At 41.7% G+C, this 27781-nt stretch overlaps 1 protein-coding gene across 1 annotated transcript in view; it reads left to right on the top strand.

Annotated features, from left to right (window-relative positions):
- The window catches only part of kcnh3 (potassium voltage-gated channel, subfamily H (eag-related), member 3), a 202148-nt gene that overhangs the window by 132284 nt on the left and 42083 nt on the right, over positions 1 to 27781 (top strand). Inside the window, exons 3-6 of the mRNA XM_085383670.1 lie at positions 7201 to 7434; positions 17473 to 17607; positions 21823 to 21962; positions 25655 to 25907. Coding sequence (XP_085239796.1) covers positions 7201 to 7434; positions 17473 to 17607; positions 21823 to 21962; positions 25655 to 25907 — 762 coding nt within the window. The remainder of the gene's footprint in view (positions 1 to 7200; positions 7435 to 17472; positions 17608 to 21822; positions 21963 to 25654; positions 25908 to 27781) is intronic.

The following is a 27781-nucleotide window of genomic DNA, read 5'->3' as shown; positions in this document are numbered from 1 at the left end:
TAGATATAGAAAAAACTGTGTGTGTGATTGAGTGAGCGAGACCGGTAGTCAGAGTAGAAAAGCACTATATACTAGTCCAGTTATCAGTCGTGACCTCTCTGAAAGGTCACGACTGATAACTGCCCCTTTGATCAGTTCCTTGACTCAGCATTTTCTTTTAATCTGTCTCTCAATTGAGCTGAAAGCCAAACAGGCACACACAAACACATCTCATTATTACACCATAAAATATTTAATATGGGAAGGGTCCCCCGGGCCACCAGAACTGATGGATCCATGAGAATAGCTGAGCACAAAGTAATAAATAGTGCATTTTACAGTGTTTGCTTAGCTACATGACAGGAACCATTAACCGAATAAGCAGTAGCAAAATTTTCCACTTGGCGTTCACACATGCACGCACACAAACACGTCTATCTGCAGCTGATCACCAATCAGCAGCCAGAGTGTAGTTGTGCTTGTATCTTGAACAGCAGATTGTGCAGTGCATGTGCAGGCATGCTACTGACGGCTTCGATTAATGAAACCTGATGAGGTTTTGTGACGACTCTTGACATTGTTTACTTCACCCCATCAAATCTGGTTTCTGATCTGCAAGGATTCCTCATTCTGGAGGACAACAGCCTTGCTTCCAGCTCTGTTTCTCCTTTCTCACAGTGATGCTGCTTTCATGTGCATCATTTGAAATAACTGATAGAAACAAGCCCAGTGGAGTCTTTTGAGGATTGCAGAATGCCTGCAAATATGGCAGGAGTTCTTACTTTGAGTGTTTTAATGTTTGATATTGGGTAGTTTTTGGATTTATCCCGCAGGTACTGTCATGAATCGCTGTGCGGCAGGCAGGAGTTGGACCCAAAGTGCAGGACTCACAGACTCAGGGAGGTGAACTCAAAACTCAGCTTTATTTGCTGGCAGGGAAAAAACATACAAACTAATCTAAACTGGGAACTTGGAAAACTCACAGAGAGACACACAGGGAGATCCACACAGCATGAGGGACGACGCGACACTGACTCAGAGAAACACAGGGTTTAAATACACTGGGAAGTAACGAGGGGAATGAGACACAGAAGGAGGGCACAGCTGGGAGAAATCAGGACTGACGAGACAAGCAAAGCAGGACGCATTCACATGAGACACGGACCATCAAAGTAAAACAGGAAGTATCACACAGACGCGAACTTGACACAGTGGAGACAGCAACTAAGAAATACAGAGACATAAACCATAAGGCAGAGGTCTAAGAACCAAAATACACAGGGAAATACTCAGCTGGGAACACAAGAGTAACAAAAAACCAACCATGAGAACATAATGCACAATGCAGAGTGACAGAAAACAAGAAACTCAAACATGCAAAGACACAATTACACAGAACAGAGGGGACACAGAGAGACATGAAGGGCAAGGGATCAAAACTAGAAGCCATAGAATAAATCACACACAAGTACAATAATACAAAAATCACAAAGAACTAAAAACGCTGGGTCAGGAGACCCAGGACCGTGACAGTACCCCCCCCCCCCCAAGGGCTGGCTCCAGACAGCCCAAACACAGAAACACAAAACCAAACAGAAAACAACCCAGGGCGGGCGGCGGGGGCCCAGGACGGAGGGCTCGGAACAGAAAACAAAAGAAGAGCACAGCAAACACCGGAGCCCAAGAAAACAACCCAAACACAGAGCAGTTCAGGGGGCCGACCATGCGGAAGGCAACGGCGGCGATGCGGAAACAGTGCAGGAGGCCGGCCGTGCGCAAGGCAACGGCGGAGACGTGGAACCAGTTCAGGGGGCCGACCGTGCGCAAGGCAACGGCGGCCCTCCAGTCTCAGGTGTGCTGGCCATGGCCTGGTGGGCACAGGACCAGACGAGGCAGGACCAGACGAGGCAGGACCAGACGAGGCAGGACCAGACGAGGCAGGACCAGACGGTGGCGATGCGGGGGCTGGACCAGGCGAAGCACAGGCTGAGGCCGGACCAGACGAGGACGAAGACTCGGAGGCCGGACCAGACGAGGTTGCAGAGGCTGAGGCAGGAGGCTGAACGGGCTCCTCGGGCCCTCCAGCGGAGACACGTGGCTGAACGGGCTCCTCGGGCCCTCCAGCGGAGACACGTGGCTGAACGGGCTCCTCGGGCCCTCCAGCGGAGACACGTGGCTGAACGGGCTCCTCGGGCCCTCCAGCGGAGACACGTGGCTGAACGGGCTCCTCGGGCCCTCCAGCGGAGACACGTGGCTGAACGGGCTCCTCGGGCCCTCCAGCGGAGACAGGTGGCTGAACGGGCTCCTCGGGCCCTCCAGCGGAGACGAGGTGCTGGCTGGGCTCACTGGAACCCCCAGCGGACGAGGTAGATGGCGGCACGGGAGCCGCGGAGTGCTGGATGAGCTCATCCGAGCTTCCAGCAGGAGCCGATGTAGAGCCAGAGAGAATTGGGACCCCGGGCTCAACGTTAAGCTGGCTAGAAAACTGCACTGCTACGGGGAACTGGGCCAAAGGTTCAGGTGCGAGCTGAGCTGCTGGACACACGGGGACCTGAGCTGCTGGACACACGGGGACCTGAGCTGCTGGACACACGGGGACCTGAGCTGCTGGACACACGGGGACCTGAGCTGCTGGACACACGGGGACCTGAGCTGCTGGACACACGGGGACCTGAGCTGCTAACGGTGGAGAAGTAAATGACTGCACAGGGGACTGAACTGATGTCTGTAGTAACGGTGGTGGTGAGAGTGGAGTAGGTGGTGGAGTTAATGACTTCACAGGGGAATGAACTAGAGGTAGTGACGGTTGTGGTGCTGGTGGTTGAGTGGGTGACTGTGCTAAAGGAGACTGCACTGGGGAAAGCAGGGCTGCAGGAGGCTGCACTGGGGACACTGGAGACTGCACTGGGGACACTGGAGACTGCACTGGGGACACTGGAGACTGCACTGGGGACACTGGAGACTGCACTGGGGACACTGGAGACTGCACTGGGGACACTGGAGACTGCACTGGGGACACTGGAGACTGCACTGGGGACACTGGAGACTGCACTGGGGACACTGGAGACTGCACTGGGGACACTGGAGACTGCACTGGGGACACTGGAGACTGCACTGGGGACACTGGAGACTGCACTGGGGACACTGGAGACTGCACTGGGGACACTGGAGACTGCACTGGGGACACTGGAGACTGCACTGGGGACACTGGAGACTGCACTGGGGAAAGCAGAGCTGCAGGAGACTGCGCTAGAGACTGCAGTGATGGTTGTAGTGGAGGTGTGACGGGTGGAGGAGTGGCTGAAGTGGCTGCGGGTCGGGCGGCTAGTGGCTCAGCTACAGGGCATATTAACGGCAGGGCTATGGGTTGAATGTCTGACTGAGTAGCAGCCTGAATGGCTGGGTGTAGTGATGGTGGTGGTGGAAGGGAAACAGGTGGTAGTGTGGATGACGGAACTAAGGGCGACTGAGTGGCAGACCGAACTGATGACTGAAGCGATGGTAGAGGTGAAAATGGAGCATGTGGTGGAGTTAATGGCTGTGCTAGCAGGAGACGCAGCTTGTAGCTGGGCAGCTAAGAGAGCTTCAGGAGGCTGGGCAGCTGATAAACTGTTCACATTACCGTCCGTAGCACAAAACACAGCCCCTGAACGAATAGTTCCACGGTTCGACACAAAAAAAAAAAAAAAAAAAAAAAAAAAAAAAAAAAAAAGAGTCCTTACTCACCACAGCCGGCGATGTACAAGTCTGAATGTCCGGCTGTGGGGTGGCGCGCTGGCGGCGTGGTCGTCGTTTCTTTTTTGATGATGGCTCTGACGGGCCGAGCGGCTCCACATCCGGCCCTTCAGGCAGGTGGGTAGTAGCAGCTGGGGGATGAAGGTGGAGCTCGTTGTGGATTAAATCCTGTTCGAGTGGGTGGAGCGCACTGAGTAGCCAGGGAAGACCAGAGATTAAACGCTGTAGTTTGGTTTCCACAGCACGGCGAAATTCCTTCCCCTCATGTTCGAGCCACAGATGCAGGAGTCTTTCCACGGAGTAGATAATGTCCAGACGCAGTTCTTCTGGTGGGTTGAGTGCTGCTGGGTCCATATCTGGTCGCGTCGTACTGTCATGAATCGCTGTGCGGCAGGCAGGAGTTGGACCCAAAGTGCAGGACTCACAGACTCAGGGAGGTGAACTCAAAACTCAGCTTTATTTGCTGGCAGGGAAAAAACATACAAACTAATCTAAACTGGGAACTTGGAAAACTCACAGAGAGACACACAGGGAGATCCACACAGCATGAGGGACGACGCGACACTGACTCAGAGAAACACAGGGTTTAAATACACTGGGAAGTAACGAGGGGAATGAGACACAGAAGGAGGGCACAGCTGGGAGAAATCAGGACTGACGAGACAAGCAAAGCAGGACGCATTCACATGAGACACGGACCATCAAAGTAAAACAGGAAGTATCACACAGAGACGCGAACTTGACACAGTGGAGACAGCAACTAAGAAATACAGAGACATAAACCATAAGGCAGAGGTCTAAGAACCAAAATACACAGGGAAATACTCAGCTGGGAACACAAGAGACTAGACTAGAGAGAGTAACAAAAAACCAACCATGAGAACATAATGCACAATGCAGAGTGACAGAAAACAAGAAACTCAAACATGCAAAGACACAATTACACAGAACAGAGGGGACACAGAGAGACATGAAGGGCAAGGGATCAAAACTAGAAGCCATAGAATAAATCACACACAAGTACAATAATACAAAAATCACAAAGAACTAAAAACGCTGGGTCAGGAGACCCAGGACCGTGACAGGTACTGGATATATTTTGGTGTTTGCTGTGCTTTTATCTACCAAAGCTGAAAATGTCTTTAAAGTTTTATCTGTCTTTATAAGTGTTATCTTTATAAGTGTAGCTGTGGAAGAAATACGAAAACCTCAAGAGTAAGACCAAGCTAAAATAAAATTGTCAGTTAAAATCCAAAATCCTTCAATCACCAGAAGTAGAAATTATGCAGTAATGAATGTATTTGAACATGCACATTCAGTTCATTAAATTTTATGTTGTAGTTGATCTCCACAGCACAGCGCCAGTATGACACTTATTCAGATCTTGTTTTTAATTAAAGAGATGCATTAGAACAAAAGTAGTGCAAATATTTAAAAAAAAAATCTAAAGCTTTAGATCTGTAAAAGGGGTAAACTTAGGAGTAATTGTAACAAGGAGTTATAGTTCCTTTTCTCACCCCAACCAGTCACAGCAGATGGCCCCGCCCCTCCCTGAGCCTGGTTCTGCCAGAGGTTTCTTCTTGTTAAAAGGGAGTTTTTCCTTCCCACTGTCGCCAAAGTGCTTGCTCATAGGGGGGTCATGTGATTGTTGGGTTTTTCTCTGTATGTATTATTTTTGGGTCTATCTTACACCGTAAAAAAAAAAAATCCTAAAAAAACAGTTATATTCCGGCAGCTGGGGCACCAAAATAATACCATAAAAATACAGAAAAAAATTTTTTTTCAAGTGCTTTTAAACATTAAATTAGGAACATTTTAATGTGATTAAACAATGAAATTACCTATAAACAAGGTCAATGAATGCGGCAATATGAATAATAATACTGTAATAATAATAATGTACAGAAATATACAGTTAACAGTTGGTTGAAATAATAATGGATGGCATTCATATAGCGCTTTTTGAGACCCTCAAAGCGCTTTACAATTCCACTTTATAATTCCCCTCTGGCCATCACCAGTGGGTGGTAGGTGAAGTGTCTTGCCCAAGGACACAACGACCGAGAGTGTCCAAACCGGGGCTCGAACCGGCAACCATCTGATTACAAGGCGAACTGCCAACTCTTGAGCCACGATCACCCTAAATAACAATAATAATAATTATTATTTGAATTATTTGAAAAGTTTACAAGAATCATTTTATATATTTTTCCATAGCATTACATTTGAATTTAACAGTTCGATCTTTCAAATAACGGACAAATATTTGTGAAATTATGATACATTTGTGAATATATTTTAAAAATCTAAATATGCATGTGTACAGACAAATACATTTAAAAAACAAGAAAAATTATGTTTTATTACATTTAAAGTGATTTTACATTAATTTACAAATAAATAAAATTAATTTAAAAATAAAAATAAAATAGTTCCATCCATTTTCTTAACTGCTTATCTAACTCGGGGTTGTGAGCAGGGATTTGGTGTGGCATGTTGGGGTGGAGCCCATCCCATTAACACACATTTATCATATTTTACTTTAAGTCCACAAAGACTTATAGTAAAATATGATAAATGTGTATATATGGGTGCTGTATTTAGCTTAAACAAGTATACAATAGAGATTCAATTTTTTTTAGAAGGAAAGTTTTTATTTTATTTCACTTAATGAATAGTTTTACACTTCCGTATAACACGCAACCACAGAAACCGTCGATGCTCCAACTCTTAAAAACTGATTCTACAAGTCAAATTATTTTTAGTGCATTTTAATATACAACACGATCTTATTTTCTCCATAAATGTTTTTTTTTTCCCTTTGAATCTAGGACGTAAACATCAGAAATGTCAGAACAACTAGATTTCTTGTTGAACTCCTTGATCACCTGTGCTGTGTGTGGTTTCTAGTAAACTGCATTCACTTATTCATTCATTCACATTCATTTATTCTTGCTATTCTACCTTACCTCTCAGTAGCTCCATCCTACTTTTAGTTACTTTCGTTGCCATCCTCACTCTCAAAAGAGTATGGTGTTAGACGCTTCTCAAAGGCAACAGATTTGAATGAGACGGGTCACCCTCCTCCTGCCATCCAGAGGCTGTGGGTCTTATAGCTGTAAGAAAGTGGAACATGTGGCCTACTTTTACACCAGGTTAACTAATGTGATGATTGGCAGTATAAATTAGTCTGTTGTTTACCAGCCCAACCCTTCAGGAGCCCAACACTGATTGCACAATCATAGTTTTTTTGCTCCAATGCTACAGTCGGAGTCACAGCTAGTCTGACAAGCTTTTGTTGTTTTCTGGTGGCTGAGTTTATGTATTTTTTATCACAAACACTAGCGGTCTACTACATCGATTTTAGGCTTAATGGATATAAAAACATCCTTTCGGGAGCTGTATGCATGAACACTAGCTCTGCCAATTGTCTTCATGACACAGTCATAGTGATTGCTCTCTGCTTTCTCTTCTCTCTCTTTGCAGACAGCAACTTTGTTCTGGGAAACGCCCAGGTGCAGTCACTCTACCCCATCGTTTACTGCTCTGATGGTTTCTGTGAGCTCACTGGTTACGCCCGTGCCGAACTCATGCAGAAGAGCTGCGCGTGTCACTTCCTGTACGGCCCAGAAACGAGCGACCGGTCAACGGCCCAGATCCAAGGAGCCCTGGATGAACGGAGGGAGTTCAAGACTGAGCTGGTCTTCTACAAGAAGGAAGGTGACCCCACATGAAAAATCCGTGTGTGTGTGTTTGTGTGTGTATACGTTTGTGGATTTAATACTACTTACGGAGGAAAATGAATATTTACTCACCTGTGATTCAACCATAAAGTAAAGGTGTAAAGGTGACTACAAACTTACAGCTGCTGAGGGAGCTGATGATAAAAAACAAATTGGCTGTTTTTAATAATAATGGATTGGATTTATATAGCGCTTTTCAAGGCACCCAAAGCGCTTTCCAATGCCACTATTCATTCACTCTCACATTCACACACTGGTGGAGGCAAGCTACGGTTGTAGCCACAGCTGCCCTGGGGCAGACTGACAGAAGCGAGGCTGCCATATCGCGCCATCGGCCCCTCTGGCCAACACCAGTAGGCAAGTAGGGTAAAGTGTCTTGCCCAGGGACACAACGACCAGGACAGAGAGCTCAGGGATCAAACCAGCGATCTTCCGGTTACAGATGCGATTCCCAACCCCCTGAGCCACGGTCGCCAAGTATCTTAAAAGAAGATATTTAAGAAAAAGGTTGGAGCGGTGGTAAATAAAATATTCAGAATTATATTTTCTTTCCATTCTAAAACCAGGTCAACAGACTCCAGTCAGGTCAGCTGCCGGGATGCTGGTGATACCCTTCTAAATTGTAAATCTCACATGTGCATGCTGTTTAAGTTTTAATCTTCCTAGAATGTGTGCTTTCACTGCAAGCTGCTTTGAAACCCACCCCCACTTCAGCTTTCTGTGCCAGCGAACCGAGTTGGCTTTAAAAAGTTCAAAGCCATCCAGGCCTTTATTTCATCAAGACAAATAAAATTTCTTGGGGTGATCATCGACCACAAGCTCTGTTGGAAGCCACACATTACTTATGTTTGGGGGAAATTGGCATGGGGCATTGCCGTCCTGGGGAAAGCAAAGCATATGTTGGATCAGAAAGCACTGCACATTTTATACTGTGCTTTACTACTGCCATATATGAGCTACTGTGTAGAGGTCTGGGGAAACACATACAAAAGTAACACACAAACAATAACTATAATACAGAAAAGGGCCATTAGATTAATAAATAATGTGGGGTACAGGGACCATACAAGTGCACTCTTTGTCAAAATGCAAGCTATTAAATTCCAAGACTTGGTGAAGCTTAAAACAGCGCAAATAATGTATAAAGTAAGAAATAAATTGCTTCCAAAAGAAATCTGTAAATTGTTCATAGAAAGAGAAGGTGGGTATAACTTAAGGGGGAAATGGAATTTAAAAATACAAAGTGCTAGAACAACTTTAAAAACGATGTCTATCTCAATTGCAGGAGTTAAATTATGGAACAGTCTAACAGAAGAAATAAAAGACAGTCAAAACATAAAACAGTTTAAAGTAAAATATAAAAACCTAATTTTAAATAAGTATAAGAATGAAGAAAACAGGGTTAACCCAGGACGGTAATGTTGCTGGTAATGGTGTTGTAGTTCTTTTTTTGGTTTTTTTGGTTTTGGTTTGTTTGTTTTTCCATAACTTGTGTATCTGCAAATATACACATTCTGTATTTATCATATGAAAGAAACTATACTGTGGTGGGACTTGCTAATTTCTTGTTTTTGATTGATGTATGTTTTGTTTTGTTTTGCTTTATTTTTGTTGCTGTTTGTTGTTGTTTGTTTAATTTAAGACAAAAAAAAACAATTAAATGAATGAGAGGTAAAACTTGAGGGGGTAGGGACAAATAAGTAAATACTTCTGCCTACTCCTTTTCAAACAAATAATGGAATAATAGTTTGTAATGATTGTGAAGGCACATGTTTGAAATGTTTGAAATAAAAATGAACTGAACTGAACTGAACATCTGAGCAGAGGGTCTACTGAGAAGCCATTTATCTTTTTAAGAGGGAAATAAATCTGGGAGTCATTAGCATAACAGTGGAAAGAAATCCCATGTTTCCTAAAAATAGATCCAAAGGGTCGCAGGTATAGGGAGAAAAGAAGGGGGCCTAAAACTGAACCCTGTGGGACCCCACATTGAAGAGAAGCAGCAGCAGAGGATACAAACTCACCAAGTTTCACAGAGAAAGTTTGCTCTGCCAAATAGGATCTAAACCACTCCTAACACCCACCAACTGCTCTAAACAGTAAATTAAAATGTTATGATCCACTGTATCAAAGGCAGCAGTTAAATCTAAAAGCACGATAATAACACACCTGAGTCAGGTGCTAAAAACACATCATTAAAAACTCTTAAAAAGGCAGATTTTGTACTATGCAAAGCTTTAAAAACCAGATTGAAAAACTTCTAAAATACAGTGTTCTTCTAAAAAGGACATTAATTGCTTGTAAACTACCTTTTCAAGAATTTTTGAAAAAAACCCCAACTCAGTTAGGCCTGTAATTTGCAATAATATCAGGATCAAGAGCAGGTTTCTTGAGTAGACGCTGAGTTACTGCATGTTTAAGCTTCACAGGTATAACAACAGAGGACAAATTACTATTTACAATGGATTGTACAAATGGTAGTATTAATATATTTTAGCTGACCAAAGAGCTTTTTTTCTTGCACCTCACTTGTTTCGTTGTCACAGTCTTAAGAAGTCAAAACTCAGCAACTAAAAACAACTGATTCTGGCTAATGACAATTAGCTAAACGAAGAAATGAAAGATTAAAAGTGTGCCGAGGAGAGAAGGAGAGCAACAGCCAAGCAGAGAAATGAAAAACTTAAGTGAAACAAAGCTAGTGAAAGGCCAGACATTCATCCACTCATTAATTGTTAATGAATCAATGGTGTGTGCGAGCTGGCACAGGGGCAAAGGCTCAGTCAAATAAATAATAAGGGGAGTGGGTGACATATAGATAGAAGAGTAGCACAGGGAGATGAGGACACATCTGCTCCTCTGAGATATAAGGCTATAACAACAGAAGGTTATAAAAACTTGTTTCCCACAAATGCACACGTCACAAATTAGAAGCGTTTCGTGCTTTTATCCGCTCTTCACTAGCTCTTATTAACATTTTAGCAGTTCTCCAGAGGAGCAAGAAAAAAACAAACACATTTATATCCAGTTGGCTCACTCAGATCATGACAATTCTCTTCTAAGCACAATTTTAGCACAATTTCATAATGATTATTTATTCACTGAGCACATAGTCATAAAATACCCCAAGCTTCTCAGTAATCCCTTTAATAACAGGTAAGTAAATGGACGGGAACAACTTTGAAAAACAAAACTGCAAACTGATCAGTGTTGCAATAAAAGCACTTTTCAGGTAATATGAATTATTTTGCTCAAGCAATCACAAAACAAAGACAAATGGGCAAATAAGCAACGGTACCCTAGATCAGCGGTTCCCAACCCCCGGGGTACATTATTGGTCGTTTGGTACCAGGTCACGAGAGTTGAGGCTCGGGTGTGAAATGGATGGTTTTCTGGATTTTTATCGGTTTTTATCGTTAACTCGGTTTCCCTGGGTCTTTTCCCGTGTGTTATGAATAAGTCTAAATCAAAACATCCTACTTTGTCAAAACATCCTACCATAGCGTAAATTTATAGTAAACCTTACGTGGTTTATGCCTCCATCGTACATATGTATAGGTAGGACGTTCTGACGGCCAAATCACACTATCAAAACGTGCTTCCTGCTTGTATTTATTTAGGTACAAGTATGTAGTGCAATATTACTTTCTTCGACATAACAACGGAGAGTGGTGCCCACTAACTGCAGGAGGACTAAAATTAATTGACAAGGTTTACGCTGTACGCCAGTTTACAGAAGTTTAGAAGCACTAAATCAAGACTTGAAATATGACTTCAATTGAGACTCCAAATTGGAGTATTTTTGCACAAAAAACAAAACGCATGTCATGGTTTCCCAGGGCAAATGTGGGGGGATGTGGGGAAGGAGGACCCAAAATGCAGGACTCTGTGCGATGAATGCAGTGCGTTTATTTACAGTGAAGTAAATAGTACACAATCAATACATCCCCGTGCATTTCCAACTCCCGTGCCGTGTCTTCTCCTCAGTGCTCATGCTCCGTGTCTCCGCTCCCGTGATACGTGTGCTCGCCGCCCTCCCGTTCCCGCACTCCTGCTGGAAAATCCACAGAGGCAGCCGTTAACACACAACTAAACAGCGATAGACTAGCACTCACTGATTTGGCTGAAAACACTGATGGGTAGTCACTCAACGATCCCGCCGGAGAGCGCTCCACCACACTCTAAAGTAGCTCCCCCGACGAGGCTTGATCAGCACCAGGTGTGTGTGAAGAGCCTTGGATGTGACCGGTCTGCTGGCAGGGCCACACCCACCAGTGCCTATCACGACCGCACCCACACACACCTGCCAATACACAAACAGGGAGCACAGGAACAGCAGCAATGCAGAAGACACACACCTCAAATAATAATAATAATAATAATAATAGTCCACACTGCTCACGGATCCCGAGTCCCCGGAACCAGGTCCGTGACAATGCATGTTAGCTTGAAAAGTTAACAAATTGACAACAGCTTAAGGAAAACAAGAATCAACTGTAATAAAGAAGTAAAACATATAACACTAACCTTCTTTTGCACACACGAGATCAGGGTAGAATCAAATAATAGGCGTGTACTATTAACACAGAAATCATGGCCGTTTTGAGTTGTGCGCATGCGCAGTAACAAGTTACTTGATAGGTGGGGTGTTTTGTCAGATCACCGATACTGGTTTTATTTTTTTTGTATTTATCCGCGACACCTTAAAGGCCGGTCCGTGAAAATATTGTGGGACATAAAAACAAAAAGGTTGGGGATCGCTGCCCTAGACGATCCTTGATGTCATAGGGTGAGAGGCAGAGGGAGCCATGATTCCTTTCAAGTCAATAATTATTTGCTAATATATTTGAATCGTTGCCTGTTTAGCTTGACTGTGAAGTTAAAAATAACAGTGACGTCCACATGTTTTATATATAATTTGGACAAATTATTGATTTAACAATTTTAGTTCCTCAAGGTATTCTTCAAAATCCTCGTGCCCTGCATGGATCAGAAGGCTCAGTGGATAATTCTGAGGAGATCAGATGTGAGGCATGGTAGCTGTTGATAGGCATTCATACTCAATTTGACAGATCAATCTAAACAAATACAAATTAAAAGCAGAGCTCAAAAGCAGACAGTAGTGCCTCTTTAATGCTTTCCATGCACGCTTTATGCTGTTGATTTATTATTCTCATTTCAGTGATTTCCAAATAGGCCCCGTGTGTGTTGGCACTAAATTGTTTGCTTCTATCAGATTTGCCAAAAATGTTTTTGGCAAACTTCATTTTTTACTATAAAGACCAAATTTTCTATGATCAGCTCTCCAAACATAAAGAGAACCTGTTACTTTTAAAATGTTCTAACTTGTATTATAAGTTATCCTGATATCATCATTCGAGTTAGGCAAACAGAGGTAGAACAGAAGAGAGCACATGCTGTTTCCAGCACTGTTGTTTACTGTCGTGTTCCAGTCAAACAGGGACAAATCTGGCCTCAATATGGCTTATGTTTTTATTGAAGAAATCCTCTTCCTTGTTTAAATGTATTATTTACATACATGATCCCCTTATTATTCTGGCACAAGTCTCAGAGCTCCAGGAAACAGTGTGCACTGTACCAGTTGCAGCCCATCACATCACAAATCAGAGCTTTAGATGGGTAACAGAAAACCAAAGCAACAAGTTTTAGCCTGATTTCATGCATTTATGTGACAGTAAAGAGGGCTTAAATGTGTTATTTGGTACCCTTATATAAGGGACAAGGCTGGTAATGCACTATTCACCTATTGTTCTACTGTCAATAAACCCCGTGAAGATTATCTGAAAGTATCGGAACCATCTGTGTATACTGGTTCATGTTACACACGTTTTATTTCAAGTCAGTCCCACATACATCAATCTCATCATCGTTGTTGCTAGGCAACCAAATATGTATTACTCCATGAGGAAGTGCTTTTAAAAGGATAAATTACATATTTGGGCCATTTTTAAAGATTTACGTACTCGAAAAATCTGTTCTTGGATGACATGAAGGAACACAACTAAGATTTATTTATTTAAATGATTAATTATTATGGAACATATGCTTTGTACAAACTGAATGTATACCAGTCAAGTACATTTCATTTGACCAGTTCTGTGGTGATCTGGTGATTAAGTGTATGAACACTGGTAACAGAATAAAATGTTTTACAACAGTACATGTAATCAGATTACTTATTCATCATTTTGGGCATAAATATTTTTGAGGTGGAAGAGCAGCATTTTTGAGACCAGCTGTGATTTTTAGGATATTTCTACCATGTATGTATCCAAGCCTGGTGTTGATTACTTTTTAAGATCACTTGATTTTAGAACTGATTTAGCTCGAGTTTAAATACATTTCTGATAGTGTCAACACATAGACAAGCAGCTTTAATTATGCTATTTCATCTATATTTGGCAGTGATCACAGCCCTCGGTAAGGCAGCCAGGCGACTCTCCTGTAGTGAAGGTGTGTGTGTTATCTGTGGGCCACCACACCTCCTCAACACACCATGTGTATTCTGAGGGTTTAGATGGCAAAGCAAATCCCTCTATGCTGAAAGAGCAGTGTGAACATACTCTCATAATACAATTAGGTCTGCTCTTCTCTATTCTAAATTAGTAATAACTAAGATGTGATTGATAGTCTTTGAGCTTTAATTCAAAAATGATAAAAACACTCCATTTATGATTACAGATATTTTTACATAGTTTCTCCATTTTCACAGACTCACAAGTAATTGAACAATTGACTAATGACTAGGTCTGAGGTAAGTCCAAAAACCTGAATTTGCTTTTGATGGAAAATGTCAACAAGAGCTTTGTCCATGGGAAGGAGGCCAAGGTTAGACAAGACAGAATAAACCCAATCAAGAAAAAACAAAAAGGCTAAATCAACATTTTGGTACAGTGGGTACAATGAGAAAAAAAGGACACCTTAAGAACACCTTCATGTATGAAAATATAGAGGGAGTCAATCTGAACCTTTACAGGGAGTGCAGAATTATTAGGCAAATGAGTATTTTGTCCACATCATCCTCTTCATGCATGTTGTCTTACTCCAAGCTGTATAGGCTCGAAAGCCTACTACCAATTAAGCATATTAGGTGATGTGCATCTCTGTAATGAGAAGGGGTGTGGTCTAATGATATCAACGCCCTATATCAGGTGTGCATAATTATTAGGCAACGTCCTTTCCTTTGGCAAAATGGGTCAAAAGAAGGACTTGACAGGCACAGAAAAGTCAAAAATAGTGAGATATCTTGCAGAGGGATGCAGCAGTCTCAAAATTGCAAAGCTTCTGAAGCGTGATCATCGAACAATCAAGCGTTTCATTCAAAATAGTCAACAGGGTCGCAAGAAGCGTGTGGAAAAACCAAGGCGCAAAATAACTGCCCATGAACTGAGAAAAGTCAAGCGTGCAGCTGCCAAGATGCCACTTGCCACCAGTTTGGCCATATTTCAGAGCTGCAACATCACTGGAGTGCCCAAAAGCACAAGGTGTGCAATATTCAGAGACATGGAAAGGTAAGAAAGGCTGAAAGACGACCACCACTGAACAAGACACACAAGCTGAAACGTCAAGACTGGGCCAAGAAATATCTCAAGACTGGTTTTTCTAAGGTTTTATGGACTGATGAAATGAGACTGAGTCTTGATGGGCCAGATGGATGGGCCCGTGGCTGGATTGGTAAAGGGCAGAGAGCTCCAGTCCGATTCAGACGCCAGCAAGGTGGAGGTGGAGTACTGGTTTGGGCTGGTATCATCAAAGATGAGCTTGTGGGGCCTTTTCGGGTTGAGGATGGAGTCAAGCTCAACTCCCAGTCCTACTGCCAGTTTCTGGAAGACACCTTCTTCAAGCAGTGGTACAGGAAGAAGTCTGAATCCTTCAAGAAAAACATGATTTTCATGCAGGACAATGCTCCATCACACGCGTCCAAGTACTCCACAGCGTGGCTGGCAAGAAAGGGTATAAAAGAAGAAAAACTAATGACATGGCCTCCTTGTTCACCTGATCTGAACCCCATTGAGAGCCTGTGGTCCATCATCAAATGTGAGATTTACAAGGAGGGAAAACAGTACACCTCTCTGAACAGTGTCTGGGAGGCTGTGGTTGCTGCTGCACGCAATGTTGATGGTGAACAGATCAAAACACTGACAGAATCCATGGATGGCAGGCTTTTGAGTGTCCTTGCAAAGAAAGGTGGCTATATTGGTCGCTGATTTGTTTTTGTTTTGTTTTTGAATGTCAGAAATGTATATTTGTGAATGTGGAGATGTTATATTGGTTTCACTGGTAAAAAATAAATAATTGAAATGGGTATATATTTGTTTTTTGTTAAGTTGCCTAATAATTATGCACAGTAATAGTCACCTGCACACACAGATATCCCCCTAAAATAGTTAAAACTAAAAACAAACTAAAAACTACTTCCAAAAACATTCAGCTTTGATATTAATGAGTTTTCTGGGTTCATTGAGAACATGGTTGTTGTTCAGTTGACTAAGAAGTCAACGTTTAACTGCTTAAATGAAAGCTGCAAGTTTACACTTTGCTCACATTTCTTCTTCACTCCTGGTTTTGACTCAGTGGGTTTCTAAACCACTCTGTATTTAACCATTAATTTTTATTGATCTCTGGCTCTTTTCTCCTCACTCCCCAACCAGTCACAGCAGATGGCCCCGCCCCTCCCTGAGCCTGGTTCTGCTGGAGTTTCTTCCTGTTAAAACATACACATCTTACACAGACATACATGTGAACAAGTGTGTGTCGTGTGTGTGTGTGTGTGTGTGTGTGTGTGTGTGTGTGTGTGTGTGTGTGTGTGTGTGTGTGTGTGTGTGTGCGGGGTCAAGATGTGACCCTGTGAAGACTCCCCACACCTACTGGCGCCAGGGAGTCCAGCAGTTCATTCAAACAAAGGGCTCTTATACTTAACCAGATACAGAGTAGGTGTTCTCCTATACCATATGTCAGTAAGAGAAGGTATGACCTCTCTCATGACCTTAAGATGTGTGTGTGTGCCAGAGTGCTCTTGGAGGCACACAGAGTCTTTGCAGACTGCTAAGGATCAGACCTCTATCATTATGCAATCGATTATAAAACTCTAAGAATATATGAGTATATATTTCTAAGCATAAATGAAAATCAACAATATAAACCTAACATACACCACATGATCTTGTATATTGTATAAAATGAGAAAAACATACTAGGTACCCTTAAGTACCATTTTTCAGTGTGCAAGATTAATGTTGTGAAGGTATGTAGTTTCACTCAAAACTAACAAAATTCATCTATTTAGTTCATTTCGGGCCTGTTCAGGCAGATCAGCTGATCTCAGTACAAGTTAGATGATGGCTCACATTTTAATAGATTCCTTATGAATAATTTTAGGGCTATTTAAGCAACTTCAGCCTACCCACAGTTCCTGAGCATCTGCATGCAACTTTGCAACCCACGTCCACCCCAGCTCCTCTTTTATGGTATTTTTAACTTAATCAGTGTGATTGATGCCTGCTCTGTTCTGTGTCTGCACATGGAAGGAAAGGTCTGTCTAAAATGTCAAAGTAATCTGCTCCTGAAGCCAATTTCATCAGGGTTTTTTTTTCTGAGTCTGAGTCTGTGTTCAGCGGCATGTACACGGCAGTAGGCAGCCAGATTAAACATTAAACATTGCTGGTCACATCATTAATATTGAGGTAACAGCAGTCTGCGGTGGGTTAATGCCACTTTTTTACCACTAATTGGAAAATTAACAAATTAAAATAATGTAAAAAAATGAGATAACATGAGTCAGACACTGTTTCGCTTGGTTTAAAATGTAAACTCACATATAACTCACATTTATGAGCATCAGAAATAGTTCAGTAAAGACTTCCACAGACTTTGTCTGTTAAAAGTGATGTATAGGACTGAAACATTTGGTACATTGGAGAAAAAGATTTAACCGCTTCCACTTTTGTATTACGAAAGACCACATTAATTGTAGGTTTGCATTTATTTTTCTCTCCAGGTACAAAGTTCTGGTGTCTTCTGGACATTGTACCGATTAAGAATGAGAAGGGCGAGGTGGTTCTTTTTCTCGTGTCCCACAAAGACATCACTGACAAGAAGAAGGAGCAGGACCCTGAGCAAGGACCTGAAACTGGTGAGTTTGTATAAAAGACGCCAGCTGGCACTACAGTCGTGGCCCAAAATTTTGACAGCGGCATGGCTGCCAAAAGGACATTTTTATTTATTTGCCAGAAAATCTATGAAATCCTTGTAATTGTTCTTTATTATGTTCTACAAACATGTAAAAATAAACAAGGAAAGACAGACCTAAACGAATTAATCCAAGACAAACATCAATCAATCAAATCAATCAAAATGTATTTATATAGCACATATTAAAAACAACAAAGTTCACCATAGTGTTTCACAGTCAGTAAAAACATGAGACAATTAAAACAAAACAATAAGAAAACAGGGCAGGAAACAATAAGTGACAACACAACAAGCCATAACATATGCATGAACCACGTCAGCAGTTTAATAAATCCAAATATCAAACAAATTAAGATGCTTTATTTTGATATTGAAGCTTATTCTTTTCTGATTTCATATTTTTTGTAATCTCAGTGGTAAATTGAGTGTGATTTCAGCCCTTCAACCTCCTCATGTGGATTTTATTATTTCTCATTATTGGTGTGTAATATTGCCGTGGTTAGCGCCTCAAGGCAACTTGAGAATATCTGTCCCAGGCCAGTAGAATGGCAGTATTCGATAAATAACATGAAATTTGCATAAAGTAATATCTGTTCTGTGTTAGGGATGTCCCCATGTTTATGTTTCATTTCATGTCAGCAGTTATCTAGTTATGCTGCCATAGTGTGAGCCTAATTTTAATTACTCTTCACCCGTGGAAATGGTGAAAGCAGGCAGAACATTTGGCCCTTCAGCTTTTCAGTTCCGCTGTAGTTATTGTCATTTCAAGCAAACAACAATTAAGGCATCAATTAATAATTTGAATTGCTTATTTCCCCAGTGTAAATCTCACTAAGAATCTGTCAGTGTACTGAACTCATTAATATTAATGGCTTCCTCGTATTAGATGTACATTGAGAACCAGATTACGCACACATTTTGAGAATTGGTGAAAATACTGAATTGTGAAGAGCGAGGCTGCAATTTTAATTACTAGGTAATATTTGCATGTTAATTAGAGGCAGACAGGAATCGGTTATTGGCAAGTGCAGCGTCCACTGACATTAAAAAGCACATCTTATAAATAGCTTTGAATCATTTTTCTCTGCTCACGACATAAAGAATCATTTCATTACTACTGTTATGCTGTATGGGTCATGCTACCTTTGTACACTTTACTGTTGTACATATCGAACGGAGGAAAGGGTGATCAGGTCAGCCTGCATATTCATTTGCATGCACTGGTTTGTTTACATGCGTGAATGTGCTGGAGAGGTCAAAGCAAATCGGCACATACATCGATTATTTTAAAATTGTTTTTTATAACATTGGTTAGCCAGTATCAGCCACGATCTCTCTAAATACTAAGAAAACGTGCTTCCTTCTTTCAGCATAGGATACAATGTATTAGTCCTTTATCAATGGAAAGAAGATCACTGTGGCTGACAGTGATGTGGCTCACAGAATAATAAGTTTTAATGCCTTAACCTGCTGATATGTTATGTTTGTTTCTGTTGCTTCTATAATAACATCTGGTTCTTGTGAATTTGTAGCATTGCATAATGAATATGTATACAAACCAAGAAACCTGCCCTAAGGCAGGTCAACCCACCTCTATCATTTCTCTTTCATTGTTTGCCCATGTGCTTAAAGAACATAGAAACAACAGCATAACCTGGTACCTGACCATTAAAAAGGGGCATAATTGTATTTTTCTCAGGGCAAACTTTATTGATTGACCCCTGCATCAGGAGATGTTTCTCTGTGCTTCAAACAGGTGTACAAAGTAAAATATGTGAATATCTTGCAGGTGTGTGTACTGCATTTCACTGCAAGGTGTGAAGAAAAATAGCAATCCAGCACATTTATACTGAACTAAAGCTTCCTTCTAACCTTGTAAATGCTGTCAGCATATACTATAATTTCAGAGATGAATAGCAATCGTCTAAGGAGACCAGAAGAAAAGTAATCAGAGCACTCGAGATGAAGTGGAAATATTCAGAGTTGGAGGGGTTTTTTCTTAAACATTGCTTTTCAGAGCTGCTGTTTGCAATGCTTCATGGTGGGCTCACCTTCTCTGAAGTGGCACCACTGCTGTATGAAATCCATGTGATTTTCTCTATGTCATAGAAAAGGGAGTTATTTTCATGATGGTAGACTGCTCATTTAACACAGTCCTAGTATAAGAGAGCTGAAGAATTATCACAATAACAGTTTAAAGCATCTTATTGAAAAGTTTAGACACGTGCTACCCTGGCAGCCTTTTAGGAATGATGTAAACGATGGGAAATCTCAGCTGGATTCAACAAAAGGATCACTCTTTTTACCAGTGCAAGCAAGTGCCTCACTTTTTACAATCATTTATTAAAGAAATGCATAAAGAAAATCATGAAAATCACGAGTCTGATGGGGTACTGTCATCACCCTGCCCGGCAAGCTAACAGGAGGGCCTCGTGGACTCCTGTGAATGCGACAACTGTAGGTGTATCTGTTCAAACTCGCAGACAAGTTTGAAGCTCAGTGAGCTCGGCCTCAAGGTCAGGTGTCACACGCCATATTTTCTACATGAGGTAACTGAAAAACTGACATCATAGGTATATCTGCTGAGAGGTTGAGGGGGAACCACTGGCTGCTGCCGGGATTTTTCCTTGCTGGTGAGGGATTTGGTAACAAAAAGCTCGGGTTAGAAGCCTCACCACTGGGTTAGGGTAAACTTTGAACAAAATGAGAACTGTGGGTTTGCAAAAGATTGTGAAGAATAACATGTCACAAGTGTTTCTGTGTGCTGAGTAAACATTAAAGACGAGATTTTCATCTTCAAACTGTCCTTTAGACACGAAGGGGAAAACACAGCAAAAGGCTGACGGCTTTAAGCAACAAAGTGCATTCAATTCATCCTGTGTCTCAGAAACTGCTTTCAAGGAGACGTTAATGAGACTTGTATTAGCAGCTGTAAAATTATTCATTCGCCCTTCTCTGACCTTGAGTGCTGATATCTTTAAAATTAGCAATAATGTAGCTCAGGAAAAAACGTCTACGTACTCCCCAGATTAAAATTTCTAAGGATAAAAATATCTGCAGCTACACTTTTGCCCAGCTAACACGCCTTCTTTTTGTATATCTGTCAAAACAGATGCTGGTGCAGCTCTTCCCTCTGACACAAAACACACACCTTGTTAAGGCCGTGTGTGCGTGTGCATGTGTGTTAGTTAGTGATGGTCCTCTGAATAACCCCATGCTGTATATGTGGAAAGAGGCACAGATGCTTTTCTTCATACACTATCTGAACCGCCTGAAATCCAGTCAAGATATTATGTACAAATCAAATTTGCTTGTTGAAAATGAAAATGATTTGGTTACTTGGGTGGGCACTTTCCAGCCATGGTTATAATAAATCATGTTATGAACAGGGCAACAGTTGAAACAGGACATTAAAAGTGGAAATAGAGGAAATATTTTCTATCTGAATAATAGCTTTACAAAGAACAACTCCTTTAATCTTTTTCTTAATCTATCTGTTGAGCCCTCAGCACACTCGGTTTCAGTCCTTTTCTCTTTTTTGATGATGATGAAAGTTATGATATGAATAAGATACTTGGTGGGTCTTGGTAAATATTACTGATTCTGTAATCCAGGTCAGGGAGTACCATTCAGAAGGCTTCATCCTTTTTCATGTATCTCAACAACAGTTCATTCGGTTCATGAGCTTATAAGCGTCCCATATAGAGTTATAGGTCGGGTTAATATCCAATCCTTAACAAACCCTAACCCAGATAAACTTTGACCTGGACCCGGACTGGGGTGTCAAACTCATCGGGGGCCACATACATCTAGCTTTGATCTGAAATAGAGCGAAACAACAAAATTTCTCTTTCTGTCAGTGTAAAGATGTTTAACCATACAGTTAATTCTATCCAATATATGAAAAAGAAGCAACCTTCCATCAGTCCATCTCAGCTTTTCTAGTTTTTCACAGACTCTGTGAGCGTGTCCTAAACAGACCTCTTTACTTTATGTTATGTTTTCACAGCCTTACACGTACAAATAAAAAGATAGCAGTCAAAGCATTACTTCTGAGCTATGCGTGCGCTTTAGTTGGCATGCAGCGGATGAGACAGAAACTGGTTTAAATTCCTCTCGTTTCTTGCATCAAAGCATGTTTCTGTCTCCTCCACAGATGAAGAGACGGGTCTGGAGGTGCATCAGGTGACTCGCCCTCCGGGCTTCAACGCCAATCGGCGCCGCAGCAGAGCTGTGCTCTATCACCTGTCAGGACACCTGCAGAAACAAGACAAGAGCAAGCTCAAGATCAACAATGTGAGTTTCTCTCCTTTTATATTTACAGCTACATCTACATGACTGAGGTTTCTCTGTGTGGTTAACATCTTTCTGCAGCAACCCATGAAGCTGCCACGCCAGCGTCGGGAGTTTCCTTACACGTGAAACAAGCTGCACACTAACAAAGTCAAGAACTTTTAGTTAATGTATTTCTTTTTTTCCATTAACCATGTCTGCTGTGGAGGTCCCAGAATGAGGACAACGCTGTAACGCTCATTAAACAGCATATAGCTCTGACTGTATGTCTACCTTTGCTTACGTCAAATGTTTTTGTTACATGTCAGTTTTATGTGAGTTATTCCAGTCTGTTCAATCAGCGATGTGGACACAGTGAAGTGTGGAGCTGTTGCTGACTAATTCGAGGAGGTTTTTTGGATAAAGATCAAGCGTAGGGCTTGGGTGGGTTAGCAGTATTTCCACTATGTTTACGTGAGAAGCATTAAATTTAGGAATGTAAATTCACTGGCTGCAGGCTAAGTTTGTGGCCAGGAATATTCTTTTCATATTAGAATAAAAACGAAACATATTTGGATGCCAGAGGAAGTGTTATTGTATGCCAGGCTGGCTCCAGACTGCCTCTCATTCAGTCATTAGCTTCACACTTGGGACTTTGGCACTGGTGATGACACTGAAGTGACAGAGTTAAAATCATGAGTTTACTTTATTCATGCAAAACTTTTAATTCACATACATGTTATGCAGCCATGAAAAGATTCTCCAAAGACTGGAGATGGGAGAAAAAAAAAGGTTATTGCCTCATTATGATGAAAGGCAGTCAGTTTAATTGCTCCCCTAGTTGCAACAGCAGTCCCTGAACTAAACAACGGGGAAGCCACTGATAGCATAGTAGCTTGTATTATTTGCCTTAGCATGAGTTCAGACTGAAAAAGAGTTGAGCATTAAAGCAGTGCACCCGGCTGTTGGTGCAGGTGTGTGGTTTAAAGTAACAGAGACAACACAATCCAAATATTTCAGCTTGAGTAAATGATTGTGTGTCAAAAAGCAAAAGATAACCTTTATTAGTCCCACGCGTGGGATATTTGTTGGGTTAAGGCTGCCGACCTTTGCCAGCGCCATCTTACCCTTCCGACCATACATATATTACAACATCACATGGGGAAGACAGGTCAGAGAGGTATAACAATGGGAAATGCACAACATGAGGAAAGATGAGGAGAAAAAATAACTCCTCCCAGACTGAGCTCCAACAGGGAGATCAGTTTGAGAACAGAAAAAAACACCTCAGCACATGAATCAGCACATCTCACAACGTAGAAGACATAAGAGTGAGTGTAGGTCTGTGTCAGTGTACATGCATATGTGTGCGTGTGAGAGTGTGTGTGTTCATGTTTAGCTGAGAGAAAGTGTCCCTTAACCCAGTTAGGCAAAAGTCAACAATCTTCGGTCGACACGGGCGACCCTGAATGAGGAGGGAGAAAGTCACAACACAGTCTTGTTATCTAAAGGAGAATTGTTATTCCCGTCAGCTTTTGCCTTGAGCATCCAGCTGGAGTCAGGAGGCCTGCATGAGATGAAGATGGTAGTTGTTTTGGTTAGTGCGAACAAACTGCTTCCAATTTTACAGTTCGTCTAATGTCCGTCACTGGTCACCAGGTCTCTCAATTCCTGTTGTTCTTCTTCAAGATGTTATCCATATAGCAGAGCCATGAGCTTCTCCAAGATCATATCCATATTGCGTTCAAATAAACACAGTCTGAGTACACACAGCCAGCCTTGTGGGATTTTGAACAACTGTAGCCGCTTCTTGTTCTTCGATAAGCCAGGTCCAAGCCAGCTCCAATCAGCCAGAACTCTGTTATTATGGTTCCAAATTGGTAGCTGTCGTTGAATGTCCCCCATCGAGAGTGTCATCAGACACACGATGCATCCGACCATCGAGTATCCAGCAGCAAACGTCTCCACAGGACAATCAGGCTCTCCCAAGCCCAGAGTTGTCAGTTTCGTTAAGGGACCAGTTAATTAAATCCATAATTCGTCTTTAGGTTTTAGGAGAACAAGTCTGGGAGACTCTCTTAGGGTTAGAGAATAAGCGAGACTATACAAAAGACATGAGAAGCCAAGCAGGAAAGATGAAGGAGAGCCAAGAGAAGAAGAACACTGCAAACTGACAACAAAATGTTATGAAATGGGAAATTATCATTACTGCTCAGACCTGGCATCACAGGAGATGATGATTATGGCTGTGTGTTAGTGAGCTGACCTCTCTGTAGGTCTGCTGCAGTCCAGCGGGCAGCGCACACCCTGACAGATGGCGTGAAGGACAAGAGGACTATGCTTGGTTTTGGTTCACTCCGTGGTAAAGCAGATCTACATTTAGCTGATGTCAGTGATTAGGAAACATGCAGAACGATGCAGTTTGCACCCTGCATGGTCAATGACCACCAACCCAGGGCCATCATTATTTGCTTTTTTAACTTCTCAAAAGAGGGAAATTCATAACTTGTGTACAAAAACTGAGAAGCAAACGAGGAATCACGTGATAGCTAATGATCTAGAAACTCTAATGACTCCTGACCCAGGCTAAAATAAGCAGTCAGGACATAAAAAAATATCTTATGGGAGGTTCATGTTGTGAAGCACCCAGTTCTTACTCAGTAGGTCTTTATTACTTAATGAGAATCTCACCGTTACCCAAAGAATGACTCTTTAATTAAGTAAAGTAATCAAAGAAATGATTCAGGCTCTATGTAATCAGTAATGTTTAGTGTCTGCAGAGTCAATCAGGAATTAATGGATTTATGAGTTAGATCAGATAATATTGAGCTAAACTTTACCCAGTGATTCACTAATATAAAAATCTCACTGCCAGTAAATAAACATCTACTCTAAATTTCACTAATGAACAGATTATCAGCTACCAGGTGATTCCTGATTTGCTCATTATTTGCTTTAAGTCAAATCATTTTTTCCATTACGTGTTGACTTTCTCACATAAAAATAGTCCAGAATACAAAAAACATTTACATTGATGGAGCTCATTAAACAAACCCAACAAAACAACAATCCCATTAGAAAAATGAAACAGTATCATTTGTATTTCAGACTAAATGCCTGTCTGTACAGTTCATAAATGGTTTATGCTGGACATGCAAAAATCATGGTAAACATAACAACTCAGGCTCATAGTTCCATGAACTGGATAAACTGAAAGTACAGCTACGTCAGATTTTTACTTGAGTGCAGAGAACCTCACACAGGAAACAAAATTAGTTCTTTGGTTAATCTTCCTGATTCCAAAGGAAATGAATGAATTACAAATAAGATTCTTTTTCGTAAAAACATATTTCACAGGTGTGAGAGTTAATGCTTGGAACCAGTGGTCCCACATTTCTTCTTCCTTCTTAGTGCTGGGAAAACCATTTTGTCAGTGTTGGTAGACTTTACTCAAACTCTGCAAAAGCAATAACCCACTTATGAATGGTTGAAACTGTTTTCATGGCTGCACTGTTATATCGAGTGGAATGAATCTGAAATCTCCACTCCTGTGGATTTTTATAATGCCTCTGCACAGTGTGAGCTTTCGAAGCTTGAAGTGGCTCGATAAGTGTGTGCACAGGGCCGTGTTATCGTGGCCCGGCAGAGGGACAACGAGAGAGATGTAAAAACCTGAAACAAGAGAGCTGTTGACATCTGTCTCCCTCTCAATCCAGAACATGTTTGGGGAGAAGCCTCCAATCCCGGAATACAAAGTAGCAGCCATTCAGAAATCTCGCTTCATCCTGCTCCACTATGGAACCTTCAAGGCCGGCTGGGATTGGTTAATTCTGCTGGCGACTTTCTACGTGGCCGTCACTGTGCCCTATAACGTGTGTTTCACGGTCGGGGGAGGGCGGGATGAAGGCAGCGCCTCACGCAGCCCGCCCAGCGTCAGCGACATCCTCGTCGAGATCCTCTTCATTTTAGGTAAGATAGTGTGCCGTCTTCTCATGTTGGTGCTTTCTTCTAACCATCCATAGAACTTGTTTCCTTTAGCAAGAAGTCTTAGAAAGACTGGACACACCTAGAAAGTAGGAACCAAGAAAATGAAACCTGAATGTTTTGTACCATTGTTTAACAAATGCTGAGGACTTTTCCTTCACTCTGTAGTCTAACTCGTCCCTCTGTCAGTCTGCTTCTTGGTCAAAAGAAATGTGTTTTTGGCTCATTTTGCTCCTGAAAAATGATGGCTGTCTCACTCAAACTAGACAAGAAACTGTGTCTCAGTAGGGTGTTGTGGAGGTTGTAGGGGTTAAGTTGTGCTTTGAATTTTGAAAACATCTCCAACAATCTCCAGCAAAGTCTTTCCACAGTCTTTCAGAGCTTTGCCTCAATCTTCTATTGACACTTGCTGTATCTCATAAAATGCAGCATCTTAAATCAAGAAGCTCACACTGAATTTTTTGGACAAGAGTCTAGACTTCCACTGGTCTCGTTTCCATTCCTTGTGTTTCCTGGTCTCCCTCAGCCGTGGTTTTCTTAGTAGCCTTATAAGCTTAATGGCCTGATTCCCAGTCTCTTCCAAAAAGGTAATAAAATAAAATGTGTGTGCTGCCTAGAGTCTGTCAAGCATTAATGAGGCCACTGATGAATATGAGAGGCTGTTAATTGTTGATTTGATTCTGAGGCTGGTAACTGCAGCAAAGGGAGCTGGTAGTCTTCCTTTTGTCTTCATGAGAGTCTGTGTCGTTACAGCAACTGATCATTCTGGAAGAAACTTTAAGAGTTCTTCTGTCCTGACCTAAATTGATAAAGTAACGATGGACTTGCCATAATATGAATTAATACAATAGCAGTTGAGCTCTGTTTCCTGTATACCAAAAAAAATACCTTGACACAGCAGAGCGGAGGCTTAAACTACAAATAAATACCACCAGTGGACTGCTGAAAACTGCCACCTGTTGTATGAACTACCTAGTATCCTCATTATCAGCTCTGTAGCTTTATTTGCTGCCTCTGCTAGCATAGCTTTGCATTATTCACATTTATCTTCTACTGGGCCTTGGCGCAGGCCTTCAGTTCATCCTCTACAAACGGACTGATTTATAAATGGAGTGATGCTTTAAAGTGACAGGTATCAGCTGTGGTCAGTTTACAGTAATGCACTGGTGCACAGCAGCTGACGTGTTCTTCGTCAGCGTGAGTTGACACGAATTTAAATTTAAGCTGGTGTTACTCACTAACTTCCACCTTTTAACCAACTTTATTCTTTCTCATGTAAAGGCAGCATATAAACAGCATACTGCACGTATAGAGGATGGAAATCAGCCAAGATAGCTCATCTGCTTACATCTTATTGAATTCATTCACCCACAAAGAGCAGTAAGAGTAGCAGCAGCAGCACAGGTCAGCTGTACACTAAGAAAATCTACTGGAGCCCACAGTAGAAATCATTGTGAGCTCAACTTTTAGTTGAGTAAAAAAGTTGAGTAGGCGTGCTGTGTACACACTCAGAGCTGTGTGCATGAGACGACCGTATTGGGGTTGTGCTCTCTCTCTTTGACATTATAAAAATCAAAGAAAATAAACAAAATTTTGTGAAAATAAAAGTGAAGTCTGAGCTTTTGGGATACTTGAACATTTTTGAAACTCTGGCCTTGTTCAATAAATTCAATAAATTCAAATTCAATATGAACAATTGTAACAGCAAATGAGGAAAAAAACATTAGGCCAGCTTAAGAAATCTCTTCAAGTGTTTAGAAACAAAAAGAAAATGGCCTGAATGAGTGGGTGTGCAAAGAACGTTTTACTGGCAGTGTAACTGTTGCAAAATTCTTTTTGATTATATCAACTGTCTGCTG

This window comes from Rhamphochromis longiceps, linkage group LG16 (assembly GCF_057381845.1).
Source record: "Rhamphochromis longiceps isolate RC_006_pf linkage group LG16, R_longiceps_female_GT1.1, whole genome shotgun sequence".
NCBI classification, from domain to species: domain Eukaryota; kingdom Metazoa; phylum Chordata; class Actinopteri; order Cichliformes; family Cichlidae; genus Rhamphochromis; species Rhamphochromis longiceps.
This window is presented reverse-complemented; position numbering and strand designations above follow the sequence as displayed.